Source organism: Nuphar pumila, chromosome 8 (genome assembly GCF_984573655.1).
Source record: "Nuphar pumila chromosome 8, dmNupPumi1.hap1.1, whole genome shotgun sequence".
Lineage (NCBI taxonomy): Eukaryota > Viridiplantae > Streptophyta > Magnoliopsida > Nymphaeales > Nymphaeaceae > Nuphar > Nuphar pumila.
Genome location: NC_143256.1, coordinates 16854458 through 16871311, shown reverse-complemented (window position 1 = coordinate 16871311; position 16854 = coordinate 16854458). Strand labels below are relative to the sequence as shown.

The window sequence follows — 16854 nt, the reverse complement described above, 5'->3', positions numbered from 1 at the left end:
GCCTCGACATTCAAACTAGACTGCGGAACAAGTCCACTAGACACAAGCTTCTCAATAAATGAATGATTACAATGACTAAGACGACGATGCCAAATCTCTGGCTTATTACGTTGAGATAGACTAAAACAAACTTTTAATGACACTGGACGAACTGGTGGTGAATTTATTGATGCATCATGAACTAGAAGAGACTCCTTGAAGACATATATGTTTCCCTGTCGTTCTCCTTCAACGAGTGTCTTCTTCGTGAGAAGATCCTTGACACATACAGAAAGAGTAAATTCGACAAAAGAATTAGTATCATCGACAAGTTTAGAAACAGAAACAATGTTTTTAACAATACTAGGAGAATGGTAAACATCAGATAAAGGTAATGAGGAATTGGGGAGTAGAAGGAAAATATTTCCAACATGAGAGATAGGATGAAGAACACCATCTCCGGTTTTAATAAATCTTACCAATATCACATGTCACATGTGCAGCAGCCCGGAGTTAATGTACCAAGTCTCCTACTCAGTTTGCTTAAAGCTCAATTCTGAAAGAACGAAAATCAAAAGATTCTTCACATTTTTCTTTTCATCTCCTTTACGGTTGTCTCCTGCTTGTCCCCTAGTAGAAGGCCCAGCACCATTAAACTTGCCTTTGTTTTGCGGATTATGCCAGCAATTTGCTTTAATGTGCTCCATTTTATTACACTAAAAACATGTCGGGATGTTTATAGGGTTCCCTGGATACAAGTTAGGTGACATGTAGGGTATGGGAAAAAGCCCACGGCCTCCTTGATTACCTCTTCTATGTCCACGCCCGCCTCAAAAGCCCCCACGTCCTCGCCTTAATACTACTCATGTGACAAGTACCTCATGGTTGTTGGAATTCAGGGTCATCTTCTCGCCCCTAATGGTAACTTCATATTGTAGTAGCTTAGTCCGTAGATCTTCAAAACTGGGCAATGAAGGGAGGCATAGAAGAGAGGTGACTAACATGTGGTAGTCAGAACCCAGACCATTCAGTGCCTGTTGAACCTTTTCTTTGTTAAGAATTACGCAACCCACCATGGCTAGTTGATATGTAATACTCTTGATTTTGTTCATGTATTATGTCACTGATAAACTCTATTTCTTCAAAAGCTGAAATTCTCTCTTTAAATGCAAAATCCTAGCTTATGAAATCTGTGAATAAGTCTGCGCCAATATTTGCCACAACTCTCTGGCTGAACATTCATCTAGGATGGCCACTAATATCTCATGGGAAAGCATAGAGGTAATGTAAGCCACAACTGCCTACTCTTTTCTTCTTCATGTTACAAATTTTGAATTATGAATCAATTTGTTGGAAACCTCCCCTTTATCATCTCGCTTATCTTGCAGGACGAATTCTAGTGGTGCATGGATCGTTCCATCAAGATATCCAGAGAGATCCAGACTCTTAATAAAAGGAAAACTTTGTCGCTTCCAGGTCAAGTAGTTATATGAGTTGTCCAAGGAAACTGGAAGGGAGAATCCATGTGAAAGGACAACAAAAGAACACTCTGACCAGCAGTTTGATTTACCAGCAATGTAAATCTATTTTTTTTCTTTTTGCTACGAAAATAATATTGCAGGGAAACAAATAATCAGTAGAACACGACAAATTAATGATCTGAATTTTTTTTTTGTATGGACCGAAACTTTGATTTGGTTTTGGAGAATAAGATTTGACTTGAAAGACAAAAGAGAGATCTAAGTTTAAATGGAAACACAAATCTGATCTGATACGATCAGATTTGATTTAACGCTGCTGAAGGGAAGAATCAATATGCCATGGCCAGATCTAATTTAGTCTGGCTTGGAACGAAAACACTAGATCTGGAACGATCCGATCCAGCATCAAAGAGGAAAAAAAATAATCAAGATTTAAGAAAACAGATCTGGTTTGACGTGACCAGACTGTTTGACGTGAACAGATTCAGTTTTAAGAGATCGAAAACTTAGAGAGGAAGAAAGATGTTTAAAAATTTTAAGAGAGAGATTTTTAACCCAATATGATAAGATCAATTTTCAGGACAGAAGGAGAATAGAATCTGATCTGATAAGATCAGATCTTGGATCAAAGAAAGGAAGAAGAGAACTCGACCTAGTATTTACTTCTCAGCCTGCTCTGATACCATGTTAGAAGTCACGCACCTTCGACCAGATCTTCATCCACAGCAGAAGAGAAAGGGATTTGCAAGAAGGAGAGGCAGCAATGACTGGCACGATTCTCAATGAGAGGTTGTGCCCTATATTCAATGTAATATATATGATACAAGTTGGATCGGGTCTGTCAACCCAGACCCGATAACACCAACCATGTAAATACAATACAAAAGAATCATTTTGGGTCTAGAACCAGACCCGTACCCTACATTCTCAATAGAAATTATTGTCTTTTAATATATTTTTTAGATTATGGATATGTATATTGAAAAAATTATATTTTGCAAAAATATGTGGTTTCTTAAAATCTTATGTGTTTCATGTTTTGCAAAATATTAATTTTTTACATTTTTTTTGTGTCTCTTAATGTATGTATTTACATAGATTATCTTTGGGATTTTTAATATATAGTGATGTTTCTTTGGTGATTCTAACTATGTGACCATGCATGATTTTAATTATGTAGCCTTTGTGATTATTATTGGATGGCATAAGCATGATTTGTCATCATGAACTCGAATGCATATTTTAATTTCTCTATTATGCATTATATTTTTTAGTGGGTTCTTGTGTATGCTTCTTGAGCATTTTATGAATAAAACTTATATTTTTTAAAAGACTCTTGTATGATTGTTGCTTAGCCCTTAGTAGTTTTATGTGCTTTTTGGTAGCTTAGTGACTTGAGTGTTTGTGCACTTTTGTAACCCTTAGTGGTTTCTTTCTTGTGCATTGATACTTCATTGCATGTTTCTTAAAGATTTTATATTTGTTACATTGTGATAAAATTCTTTGTATGATATATATGAGTTCATGGTTGTTGATAGTTATATAGCTCTTTGTGAATCTCTATATGTTTGTCATCAATTGTCTAATAGTAGACTAATGATTTAGATCTAGCTTCTTAGAAGCTTTTCTTTAATAAAATCATATACTTTTGTCTTTTTATTGAGATTTATTGGATCTTTTGTATATGATGTGCCTTAGTGCACTTGTTTCTTGATTGGTGGATTCATGATTCCATTATCTTTTGAAAGATACTCTAACATCATAATTTCATCACACCTATGTAGATTATTTATATTGGGCATGATTCTTGTCCATTATTTGCTTGTCAAAGTTTGTAAAATTTGTCATGAGACATCTTGTGTTGGAAGTGATTGCATCAATTGACATATTGTTGTGCATATGATTGAACTATATTCATTCTAAGTCTTCATCTACCTTTATTGGATTTGATTTAAAACTTTGTTTTTTCAAATTGGTACTTTTATATATGAACTCACTTATTTGAAAATCAATTTCCGTGAGTATTTTTTGCCTTCTTTTGGCATTGTTTTTTGTCCATCATAGATTTTTCTAGGATGCGCCATTTATTTTTGGCCTTGTTGTTGGGTCAGAGTTAGCCGTTGAGGTGAGTTATGTGTGCACCTCATGTCATCTTACTAGTCTAGATTCCCAAAGGTTATGAGTGATGTGTTGTCACTTGTCTTGGGTTTGATTGGTATCTACATCCATGTTGCTTTTGTTGAACAAGAGATGCTTGTTGGGGTGAGTTGTGTGCACCTTGGTTTTCTTATCAGTATAGATTGTCGCCTTATAGTTTGGCTCTAATTGACGGTTGTTTGATCTCTAGTTCTATGAGTGTGTTATATCACTCATTTGTTTATTTGGACAATGTTATTATGAATACTTATAATTATGTTTATCTGTGATGGTTATCTATTTTGAAAATATGGTGTTTGAAAGATTGTTAAAATTGATACATTTATCCTTCTTGATGACATTAGTTTGTTTTTATTACAAGCTCTCTTACTTTGTGTCTTCTCCTATTATGTCTCTTATTTAAAAGATATTTTTGTGGTGAGTTATATGCACCCATTGGTTATTCACATTTTGTGTGTTTGTATTATACTCTTATTTTAGTAGCTGATGCACTTGAATATTGAGGTTTGTCTCTTATTTAAGTGTCATTTTACGTAGACAAGAAAGATTTGTTTGCAATGAGTTAGGTGCACCCATTGGTTATTCATACTTTTTGTGTGTTTGTATTATGCTCTTTTTCTAGTAGCTGAAACATTGAGGTTTGTCTCTTATTTAAGTGTTATTTTATATAGATGAGATGTTCACACTTTTTGTGTGTTTGTTAAGCTCATAAGTGGCATTGTCATTGATCTCTTGTTCTAGCAGCTATTACACTTGAATTTTGAGGTTTGAAGGTCAAGCGAGGTAAATTGCTTATGGTGGTCGAACTATTGTGAAGGTTTGCAAAATATCATTTCTTGATATTTGTGGGATTTTCAAATCTCTCCACAAAATTTCTAAAAAAAATTCACTCATTTACCCTTGTCTGGGAAATGGTTATTGAAAATTCTTCATGCATTTTGCATTGAATATGTTTTAATTGCATGCTTAAAGATATTTTAAATGTGTTCCATGATTAGTTATCTTGGGTGATTTACATCATGATATGCCTTGGTTGCATAGGATGCAATATTTTGAGTGTATTTATAGATATTGTTTCTATTGTTGAGATTTAAATTGTTATTAATATTTGTCATTATTACAAAATATCTCTTGTTATGATTTGTACGTGGGATTTTGAACTTCCCCATTATTTCTGTTGTACATTTAATATGGCTACTTGTTTTGAAAAACCCTGCTTTATGAATATTTTTTATGTGGGTTAAACTCTTTTGTGAGTTATTTATTCATGGTATTGATGTTGTTTGAAAATTCATATTTCATGCATTAATGTGCTTTTCGAGATAGATGTGTGTATTGACTTTCAATAATGCATGTTTTCATGAATGTTTAAAGTGATGAATGATTTATACGTTTATCTTTGAGATATTTTATGCATGCATCTCTTCTTTTGATAATATGCAATTGTGTTCTCTTATAAATCAAGAACTATGATTTCGTAAAATTATCTATTGAGGTGAGACTCTCAATGAATATTGTGTATAAAAATTTAATGACTTTCAAAATTGATGTTGAAAAATTTTCTTACTATTAAAAGATTTTGAAAATTATTAAAATGTCTTATTAAATATGTATTGTATTTTTGGCGTGTTTGGTCATTTATATATATATATATAGAGAGAGAAAGAGAGAGACAGAGAGAGAGACAGAGAGATGGGTGTGTACGAAATGAAATATGCGAATGAAATGTGCTAAATGGGTTTTTCTGCTCTTTTGGTGTGGTTTTTTTTTTTGCAGTTCTGACCCCATAAATGTGTTGGGCATGGTCAATTTACGAGGAATCCACACTTGGATCATGTGTTTTCGATGAAAAAAATGATATTTGGAGCCTAAAAATTAACAAAGATTTTGGAATGGTGATTTTTTAAACGTTATAAAAATCCGCTCATGTGTCAGAATCGAACACTTAAAGAGTTGAACCCTATAAAATCAAGTACATAGATCACATTTGTACGATTAGAATTTAAAAATAAAACAAAAAAACCCTGAAAAACTCATTTAGCATGTTTCATCTAGCATATTTTATTTAGCACGTACCCATTACTCTCTCTCTCTCTCTCTCTCTATATATATATATATATATATATATATATATATATAGTTATTTTTAGTTGGATTGCTCCTTTTGCACTCTTTAAAATATTGGCATTATTGATGATTCTAGAGACCTTTCAAGCATATCAAGGAAGATCTAGAAGCTCCTTCAAGAATTTGTATTATAGAAGAACATGTTGATATCTTGTGTAATGGGATTCCTTTTGTAATTGCAAACTTATAGTGAGTCAATGTAAGTTTGAGCGGGGGCGTTAACATATATCATGGTTGCCAGTCGAGGAAGCAGGAGCAGGAAGCGTGGCACTTTCAAAATTTTAGGAAGCGAGAAACGTGAGACTACTTAAAAGCGAATCAAGAATCATCTTGGAAGCGACCTAGGAAGCGAACCGGAAGCGACCTACGAAGCGAGGGGGAAGCGAAAAAATAAAAATAAAAAAAAATGAAAAAAGGGAGGAAGCGCGGGGTAAGCAACGGGAAAGCACGCTTCTCAAAAAAAATGGCGCTTCCCAACGCGTTTCGGAAGCACAACATTTCGTGCTTCCACTAGGCTAGGTGCTTTCGGTAACTCTGATATATATACTTTAAAGTTAAGTCAACTTTGGTTGACTTGGACTAGTTGTTTGACTTATGGTCCAATGGTTAGTGTGGTCTCCCTTTTTCTCTCCTTTAATCTCTCTCTTCTTCCTTCTTTTCTCTATAAATATGGGTGGGTGGGTGCCTTTGTAAGGTGAGGGAGTGATGAGTAGTTTTAGGCAGAGTTACTAGAAGCACCTAGCCTAGTGGGGAAGCATGTTTCGGAAGCGTAAAAGGTCGCACTTCCAAAACGCACTGAGAAGCGCCAATTTTTTTGAAAAGCGCATTTCCCATTTATGGGAAGCGCGTTTCTCTTTTATGGGAAACATGCTTCCCATTTATAGGAAACACACTTCCCATTTATGGGAAGCACGCTTCTCCTTCGCTTTCCCTGCATTTCCTCCCTTTTTTTGTATTTTTATTTTTATTTTATTTTTCGCTTCCCCCTCGCTTCCTAGGTCGCTTCCATATTCGCTTCTGGTTCGCTTTCGAGACGATTCTTGATTCGCTTTTAAGTCGTCCCATGCTTCCCGCTTCCTAAAATTTTGAAAGTGCCACGCTTCACGCTTCCACTTCACATATCGCTTCCCGCTTCCTCGACTAGCAACCATGGTTTTAGGCTTCTTGTGTGTTTTTTAGTGTATTGTAATGAGGATTAAAATGTATTTTTTTTGTATTTTTACTGTTCTTTATTAATGAAGTTATTTACTCACATTCTATTGTGTTTCATTTTAGTTCTTATGTTTTTGTTCAAATGCATTATGTTTTGACCCTCGGAGTCCATTATGGAGGGTATTGGGATCCGTGCCATTTTGTGACAAATATAACCTCAACCAGGTTTATCCAACTGCACAGAAAATATGAAAGAATTTTCTATCAATACCAAAGTAAAGCAGACTAAAGCACACAATGAAACTTTGGATTAACACTTCCACTCACACCTGTAATACAGACAAGTACAGCCCCATCAGAACCAGTATGGTGCTGGAGACCATTAGAATATAGGTAAACCAGATTGTATAAAACTTTCATTCAACAGATAAATGAATGTGCTTCTTCGATCAACCAAAAACCAAAAAGTAGAAGAAAAACTCTCCATTAGTCAGGCATTTGATTATATGAGTAACATTTAAATTTAATTGTGTTCTAATTAAAATGTTCATATTATCAATCTAAGAATCTGAAAAAGGAAAAAGTAGATATCATTCAATGTAGATATTTGCATCCTAAGTCCACCACTGGAAGTATAATTATTAATCAATAATGAAAATAGCATAGGAATATCATAAATACCTCTTTACTGTCAGGACTCCAACTAACAGCATAGATGCTACCATTGTGACCTTCAGCAGATAGCTCCCCAATCTTTTCTCCTGTCCTCCCATCATATAGTATACCTTTCTTATCTGAACTTACACTGATAAACTTGCTTCCATCAGGAGAAAACCTTACACAATTGACAAAGTTGGAATGTTCCCTGCACTTCAAACAATAATGTTTCCTTTACATACTACCTCTGTTCGGTAAGACACAATCAAGAACATCTTCCTCAGCACATTATATTTTATTATGGCCACAAGCCTACATTGCTACAATGCCATGAATGAGTTTTTTATCAGACATAAAATTAAAATAATGACTACATTTCTCCTACAAGAAATTTTGAAAAAAAAAAAGAAAAAATACCAAGCACTCGATGTTAATTAATATGAACCCTAGAACATTTTTCCAGAAGTTTTGCATTGGACTCTGCAAATCAAGGACACGACTGTTGCTCCAAAATAAAGAGTATGCTTCAACAATTAATGGGGAAAGGCATCTTGTAAACAATGTAGCCAAATCACACCAATGCACAATATTTGATGGGCCAAACAAGCAATGCAAGGAAACTTGAATAAATGTTATGTTTCTGCGTTCTATCTTGAACAAGGAGGCTACCATGAATTAAAATCTTAGAAGGATGAAGACATCTAACACTCAATCCAATTGCATCGATCAGAAGATGGCAGGTTTAGTGGATACTTAAGGGAAGTTTTTCACTTTTTCACTTTTTCTGTTTTGGTTAGCTTAACAGGAGTGCAGACCAGTGAATTAATGAGGTAACAAAAATAAAGGGTTCATATACATCATGATGACCACTTTAGAGGTTTATCCCAGGGTTACCGGAAGTACCATAGGACATGGGGAAGCATGCTTCTCCGAAGCATATTTCGGAGGCGCGAAACGTGGCGCTTCCAAAATGTATCTTTTTTTCCTTTTTTTGTTTTTTCCTTTTTTTGTTTTTTCCTTTTTTCACTTCCTGCTTCCACTACCCGAATCGCTTCCCCAACTGGCAACTCTGGTTTATCCTTTGAAGTACAATATGTTATAAGGAAGCATTACATGAGAGTCAAAATTGATTGGCTAGTGAAGTCCTTTTTTGTATTCAAGACCCAATAGGTCAAAAGATATAGTTATGAAGGGCATTTTTGTAAACTGACTTAAATTACCTTTATAAGGGTCAATATGAGAGGGATAGGGCACGATTCCAGCCCCTATTCTCTTTCTCCCTTGTCTTTTCTCACTTCCTCTCTTTTCCTATATCTTCTTCTTCCTCCTCACTCACTCATTTCTCTCACCTTGTTTCACAGTTCGCACACACCACATATTCTTTCACACATCAAAGGAACATAATCATGTTACCATCAATCTGAAGATGGTATCAGACCAGATGAAGATATGAAGGGAAATTTTGAAGCATACATCAACCACAAAATGACAGGGGGATTCATGACCTGCCACATGGGAGCTCCAATCAGTTTTGGTTGCATTCATGCAGATAATATTTCAGAAGATTTTGGTTAGGGAGCTCCAAAATCCAAAATTCAGTTTTTAAACATTATAACAAAAAGTATTCTTAGGTATTTCCAAAAAATCTATGTAGTATAAACCTCCTTCTTTACAGCCTTCTCCAATCAGCTTCCCTGAGAGACGATCCCGCACTCATAAACCAATAGAAGAGAAAGAAACATTATACCAAAGGTCACATAATTAAGAGACAAATAAAAGATTTAGGCTTAACTTGGGAATATATCTAATTTTTTGAATAAAAAATCTCTTTAAAATATTTTCAAAATTTCTTATTCCCTTTATCTCAAGAGATATTCTATCAACAATAAAAAACATTTGACTCGCTTGAGTTATGACATCCAGATAAAATATCACAATTTAGTGTCATATGAAATGAGGCACATGAGCCAAGAAGCCAAAGAGACTTACTGGGATCAAAGATGCCAACAGAAGAGACCGTAGCTTCGGTTGGTGAAGCTCCTTTGAATAGAGGTTGAAGAGCTTCTACAATTTGAGTCAAGGACATGCTCTCAATAGTTGATTCTTGTGTAGCTTTGAATTCACTTGACTCTTGAGCAACGGAGGCTACCTTCTTCTCATAGGGTATCTTTAGTTTAGGACAATATATCTTGACATACCCCGGTTCACGACAATAATAGCAAATAATTTATTTTTTTTTCAAACTCATTGTCTTGCTTTCCATAGCTATCATTGTTTGGTCTCTTATAATGTGATAGTTATAATGTAGTAGTTGGTAAGCATGGACATGGTTTCTCAGCCTAGACATGGCTATGACCGAATTATCATCATCTTTAAATGTCTTTGTTTTAGTCTATTTTCTTTCATACTTAGCTCTATGAATCCATATGTATATATGAAACTTAAACCTTTATGAATGTGCAATTAGATTTTCTAGAGAAGCATCATTTGTTAGTATTCTTTTCCCTTATCGGTTAACTTACTCTTTTATCATTTATATATCCATAACCTATGTTAACTGTTAAGAAAAAGAAAGTTTGCCAAGCCCCTCATGTTCTTGTCATATTTTCTGCTTTTTGCCATTTTTATAACCTTCCAGCCTTAAACACAGAGGGAGAGAGACCTAAATTAGTAAGTGTTCCTGATGTGCTCAGACTAGATTCATAACTCTATCGCTCTCATGAAGGGGGCTTGGCAGTTATAATGTATTTTGAAGCAATATTATCAAGATATGAACTGTGATCTGGAAACCAGCAGGGCCCATCCTCTAGGACAGAAAAGCTCTCTAGTTATGGCTTGAAAAATCTGTTTAGATTTTTGGTAGAAAAAGTGGTAGTCCTGTCCCTACAAGAACAAAGATCAATTATATTAAAACATTTACCTAGACGGTGCAGTTAATTTAAACCTGTGTTGGCCATTTTAGGAATAATAGTTTAAATGTTATCTTCAATACCCTGATATATTCCCCTTGGATGTTATTAGTTAATTCTCTTACTAGTTTTAAACAGACTACACATCAGATAAAGGGCAGGTATACATCTCCCTCACTAGAGCACATAATTCCTTACAATTTGGAGAAAATATTATTTACATCATGTGCATTGCTTTTGGAAAATGTCATTCAAGCATGAAGATACTAGGAACACTTATTTATACCATGATTTTATATTCCATTGCAAGTTAAACGTTATAGTAATGTTTCAAGCCAGAGTGCACTCCTAAAGTTTGAGAATGGTCATTATTTACTTAAAAGCTAACACATCATATACTGAATAGCTATTAGAATTTCATTTGCTTCGACAGGCTAACATGTCACGCTTCAGTTCCTGCATTGGATCCTCATACCTTTACCAAAAAAGAAAGACAATGTACCAAAGGATTCTTCATACAAAACAATTATGCTAAAACAGCTGAACCTTTAGCAAATTTGCACTATCATTGACCTAATATAGTATAAATCAATCTCTTAATACCATAAACAAGACTAACCTTTGTGACAGTTTGAACCTAAATGGTGGTCCCTCATAGAAATTCACCAAGTAATCTTCTCCACATGTAACAATACGAAAAGGTCTTGTAGGCTTGAATGCACAACTTAAGACACGTCTTGAATGACCGTCAAACTCACCAACAGTTGATCCTGAATCCCACCTACAAACAAAAACAAAAAATACAACAAAGAGAAGGAGATCACCATGACAAAGATGGATTAAACTATAAATTGTGCAAAGCACAAAATATAACCGAAACAAATTTAAATGTAAAATATCAAGGCAATCTCAATCAAACTTCACATATGGTAAATAATGCTAGAAAAAAAAAAGATATTATCTCTATCATAAACAGAATGTCAATGATAGAAAGACAAAAAAATCACCCTTTCCTTACTCTTTGAGGTATCAAAAGAAAATGGAATTAGCAACATTATGCATGCTTGCTTTGTCATTTTTTAATTGTGTGCAAATGATTCAATTATAAATAATAAAAAAACTACATGTGACGTGCACTAAATGGAATTAGCAACATTAAACTGTTTAAGAGAAAAAAATTTGTTCGGTTCTGAGTGCCAAACGTGTAAGCCTGTTAGGTTATTAGTGGACAGGGTCACACGCATTTACTTTTTTTTTCCCTTTTTTTTGACAGTACCATTGGGATTCGAACTTACAACCAACACAAGTGACGTGCACTAACTGCTCTTGCCAGATAAGCGGATCTCCCGTTGGTATCTATTTTTTTTCTATTATATTTTTTTATAATCCAAAGAAGAATAAAAAATCATCACCGACGGCAGATTGTCGGTCCCTCATATTTTGCTTGCACTCTGAGACTAGGCCATGGGTTAGATTTAGATGGTGCATTCATTTATGTGAATCCATTGGCATTCATAAACGATAGGACGAACTCGGTCTGGATTCAAGTGGGTCCGGCGTCCTACTCTGTCCTTGAGGGACCTTTTACCAGACTGGCTTTTGAGAAAGCTACGATTCCGAGTCGACCAGACGTTTGCTGCATGGATTGTCAAAGTTGGGCCGCATTTAAAAAATGTGACGTCTCTTTTTCTAGTCTTTTGGCTACGATGAAACAAACATTTAGCGGCGTTTTCTTGTCAAGGAATAGGGTTCTGTGGCACTTCTTTAGTGGATTCCTCTGCGGCGGAAACTAAATGAGACCCACATGAGAACAGTTTTTCGAGAAAAATGAGAGTTAAGTGTGTAAAATGACACACCCGTCGAGGCATTTTTCCATACGCCATGTTTGTTTTGGCATTGTAAGTTCTGCAGAAACGCACGCCCATCGATGCATTTTTTGCGAAAAAACTTGAATTTTCCATGACACACAAACACCCCCTTAAACATCACAGTTAAAATTGTCATGTTGGCATCGGTGAGTCTCAGTTTTTTTTTTGTTACCTTTTCTTTCTTATTTTTAATAAGCAAGATGGGGTTAGGCCGACTCCACCCGTTACACTACATACCATTGGGTTTTGAACTTGCAACGTTCCATCACATGGTGACTTGCACTAACAGCTCCTACCAAACAAGCAGAGCCCCCGTTGGTTACCTTTTATTAATCCTATCATACTTCTCTCAATTAAATTGAACTGGCAAGAGCTTTTAAAAATCGATGCCTATTTTTGTATGATAGATCATTCCCATCCATGAAAATGGAACAAACAGGTCTTTGAAATATAAAAAACATTATTTTTTGACAAAATATTATTATGTAATATATACAAATTGGGGTCTCAGGTTCATGGCGTTATCCCTCAACTTGCTCATCAAACAGCAAAAAAAAATAAAAAGAAAAAGACAATTCTCCCTCAATCAACACAGCTTATTTGTCTCTTCTGGTTCATTTTTTATGTTTGTAAATGTAGCTATGAGAAACTCAAAGTTAACCAAGCAATGGGTCAAGTCAAGCTAGATGATGGGTTCAGGGCTAGTCAAACTCTTCCTATTTATTTCTTGTCCTAAGTAAGATTATGTTAAGACGTTGCCAAAATACATATTTGCTCCTAATTAAGTGAGTCATTAGTAGCCAAAGCTGTGTTGTTGGTAGGAGCTGTCAGTGCATGTCTCCTTGTAGTGGGAAGTTGCAGGTTCAAAACCCAATGGTAGGTTGAATAACTGATGGGGTCTGCCAAACCCCACCTTGCCTTTCAAAAAAAAGAAGTGAGAGCCATTAGTCTCTTAGCCTAGTTGATCATGTCTCATTAATTTATAACCTTAGGGAGACTGGTCATGCCCTTCAACGGACAAGATGGCGTGGATGCCAATTCCTTGGGTGGTAAGTCATGGATACAAATATAGTAAGTAGCAAGTCATGGAGACGTGGATTGGTAGCCCCAAAGGGTTTTGTGTAATGGAAGGGCCCTTGGCTGCTAGGCGGGTGGTTAGAGTTTCTCACAAATGTCAGCCCCTTGCATTATGAAGGGTAAGGGTATCATGCCTTTAGCTCGTGCCGAAGCAAGACGACTCCCTAAAGACAAGGTGTGTCTCAGGGGGTTTACACCATGGTATCAACGGCTGAATGTGCGATATGCATAGCCAGCGCAGGGTCTGATTTCGCAGGTGGTTTCAACATTCCTCATAAAAAAAAGACTTCTTGATGTTTAATAGTCTTCCTTTTATATATATATAGTTAGTTAGTTAGTTAGTTAGTTAGTGGAGATGTGCATACAATATATACATAGTTAGTTAGTGGGGATGTGCATACAATATTAATGAGTTGAAATGAGCAATATCTCATAGCTCGTGTTATTTTATGTGAATCTTTATAGATATGATCTACGTGGTCTATTTGGTTGGGATCAAATTTTTTGTTTCATGGGAATCCAGTTTATGCAAGTGTTTTTTTTTGGTGATTCAAAAATCAATGGTCACAAATGCTCAATTTTTTCATAGCTTAAAAAAAGTTTCTTTTGTTGAAAAAATGTGATCGATATAAAACTCGGTTGTTAGAAAAAGAACACCGTGGATTATCATGGGTTGTAGATTTTGGACCTTCTTTTAGTTGGACGGTCCCTCTTCCTATATATAGAGCACCTACTCCCATCTAGTAAAAGGTTTGGGTTTTCCAAATCTTGTAGTTTTTTTTTTTGTTGATAAGACCTTATAAATGTGATCTATATGCATTTTTAAACAGAAAACAAGTTTTAGATCATGCGATTGTAATCATTGTATAGGTTTTTTAGGACCTTAAAAAAATCAACGGCCTAAAATGTAGCAAAGTTTCATGATTTAAAAAATCTTATTTTATGTCCAAAAACATGATCCGGACATGATTCTTATCAAATAACTATGTTGAACACGGAGTCCGATTGAGAAGATACTACATCTATGATTTTACTATGTGTGTAGGTAATCCCGAAGCAGCTTAGCATTACTTTATATAAATATATATATATATATATATATATATATATATATAGGAAGATGGGTCCGTGCTAAACCCATTTGGTGCTAAACCGCATGCTAAATGGGTTTTTGGGCTTCTTCGGTGCTTTTTATGCAGTTTTAGCTCTATAAATGTGTTGGGCATGGTGGATTTACTAAGGATCCACACCTGGCTCTTGTGTTTTCAATAATGTTTGGAGACTAAAAATTTTACAAAGATTTTGGACCGTTGTTTTTTTGAACCTTATAAAAACCCACCCATATATTGGAATCAAATGCTTCAAGAGCTGATCCCTATAAATCAAGTACATAGATCACATTACGGTCAGAATTTAAAAGTAAAATGAAAAAAAGGACGAAAAAACCCATTTAGCATGTGGTTTAGCATCAAATGAGTTTAGCACAAACTCATTAATATATATATATATATATATAACCTTGGTTCCATTCGCAGGTAGATCATAGATCAACCACCAATGGGGTAAAATTCTGAGGTCAAGACTTTCGCCCTCGCGCCTATGCTGGGCTTTGGCTTAAGTAATTCTTGTTTGATTAAATTTCACAATTTATCCCCTACTGTTTGGTGCACTGAAATCTATTGTTAAACAACCGAGGCATAGAAAGTAAGGTCGTAGCTCTAGATCATAGGGTTTTATTGTTGTTGTAACTTGCAATTAATGGGAAAAAATCACAATCACATTAGAAACGGTTGAAGGCATACATGTATACATTATGTTTACACTTTAAAGTGATAATTTCCTACTAAAATTCTAATATATGATACAAAAGGGCAGCCTTTAATTTTGCTCCCAATACATCACTAAGCCATGCCTGCGTATGTCAAATCGACTTCTTTCACTTTCTTACTAATATTATATTTCCATGCCTCTCTCTCTATTTGGTAGATTTTTTTTTCTATAAACTTGAGTAAGGCCCTGTTTGGAAGCTGTCAGTATGTGGCAGGAATGGAAATTTTTGTGTGTATATTGTTGGGGTTAAAACGGATGTACTGGGTCTCCCCACGAGTGTGAATTGATGGAAACAATACGACGATGACACTGGTAGAAAAATAAACCAAAACAAACCAGTAGCGAAAATAAAAACAGCACACAACGATTTACGTGGTTCTCTCTCAACTGAGGTACGTCCACAGCGACCAATAGGTCAACAACTTTTACTATCTTCAAAAAAAGATTACAGAGTGGCCAAAAGGCATAAGCCTTACAAATACACAAGGTGTAACGCAATGAACAAGAGGATATACCTCACTGAAGAACAAAGAACGAATGATCTGAAGAATCAGCTTGACAAAGTTGTCCTGAAAGAAGTATCGTAGCACTTCTTGCTTTTTGTTCCCTCCGCACCTTTTCGGTGCCCTAAAAGTGTTTCTCACACTCTCTCCCTAATGTTCTGCCTTTTTTGCTCTCTTCCGCTGCTTTTGTTCTCTCATCCATCCCCTAAATAGAGGACGAGACTCGCATTAAATGTGGAAGACTAAACGTCCTGCATAACTTACGATGTGCCTGAAGCGCCTTATCACAAATCGCTATCCAGTGATAACCACAATTCGTCATCCAGCTGAAGCACATAACGTTAACCACAAATCGCTATGCAGCTGAAGGCACTCACCACAAATTGCCATCGACAACTCGCTGAACCTCAAACTCTGAACAACTAAAGCATCATTCAGCTGAGAGGACTTCTACAAATCACTATCCAACGAATACTCCAAATCGTCCTCGAAAAGATCAAGCATCGTGCTTAGAATTCTGCAGCGATACTGAATGTGCATCGAACCAATGGATCCCACAAAGGAGGAAACCCCAACAATTCTCCCCCTTCCCGACTTATGTGGAAGCTTCTTCCATTCCTGCTAGGAATCGACACTTCTCATGCTTGTCCTTGGTCATCATATCTGATGTATTGTCATCAGTATGCACTTTCTCTAGTTGCAGCAATTTTTTATTCAAGACATATCGAATCCAGTGGTATCAAACATTAATATGTTTCGATCTTGAATGAAACGAGAAATTCTAACTCAAATGAATAGCACTTTGACTATCACAATGAAGAACATACTCTTCTTGCTTCAAGCCCAACTCTTGCAAGAATTTCTTCACCACAACAATTCTTTACTGGCTTCTATAATGGCAATGAACTCAACTTCTATAGTGGAGAGAGCTAGACATTTCTGTAATTTCGACTGCCATACAACTGCTCCCCTGCAAAAGTAATCAAATACCCAGAAGTAGACTTTCTACTGTCTACATCACCAGCAATATCAGAATTTGTGAATCTATCAAGAATGGGTTCACCCTTTCCAAAACACAGACTCATCTTTAATGTGCCCTGAAGATACCTTAGAA

General features: G+C 35.6%; 1 protein-coding gene across 1 annotated transcript in view; it reads right to left on the bottom strand.

The window, feature by feature from the left end:
- LOC149829685 (actin-interacting protein 1-2-like) overlaps window positions 1-16854 on the bottom strand; it is a 36343-nt gene that overhangs the window by 10367 nt on the left and 9122 nt on the right. The window contains exons 2-3 of the mRNA XM_090015248.1: window positions 11082-11243; window positions 7578-7761 (exon numbers count right to left, since the gene is read on the bottom strand). Coding sequence (XP_089871374.1) covers window positions 7578-7761; window positions 11082-11243 — 346 coding nt within the window. The remainder of the gene's footprint in view (window positions 1-7577; window positions 7762-11081; window positions 11244-16854) is intronic.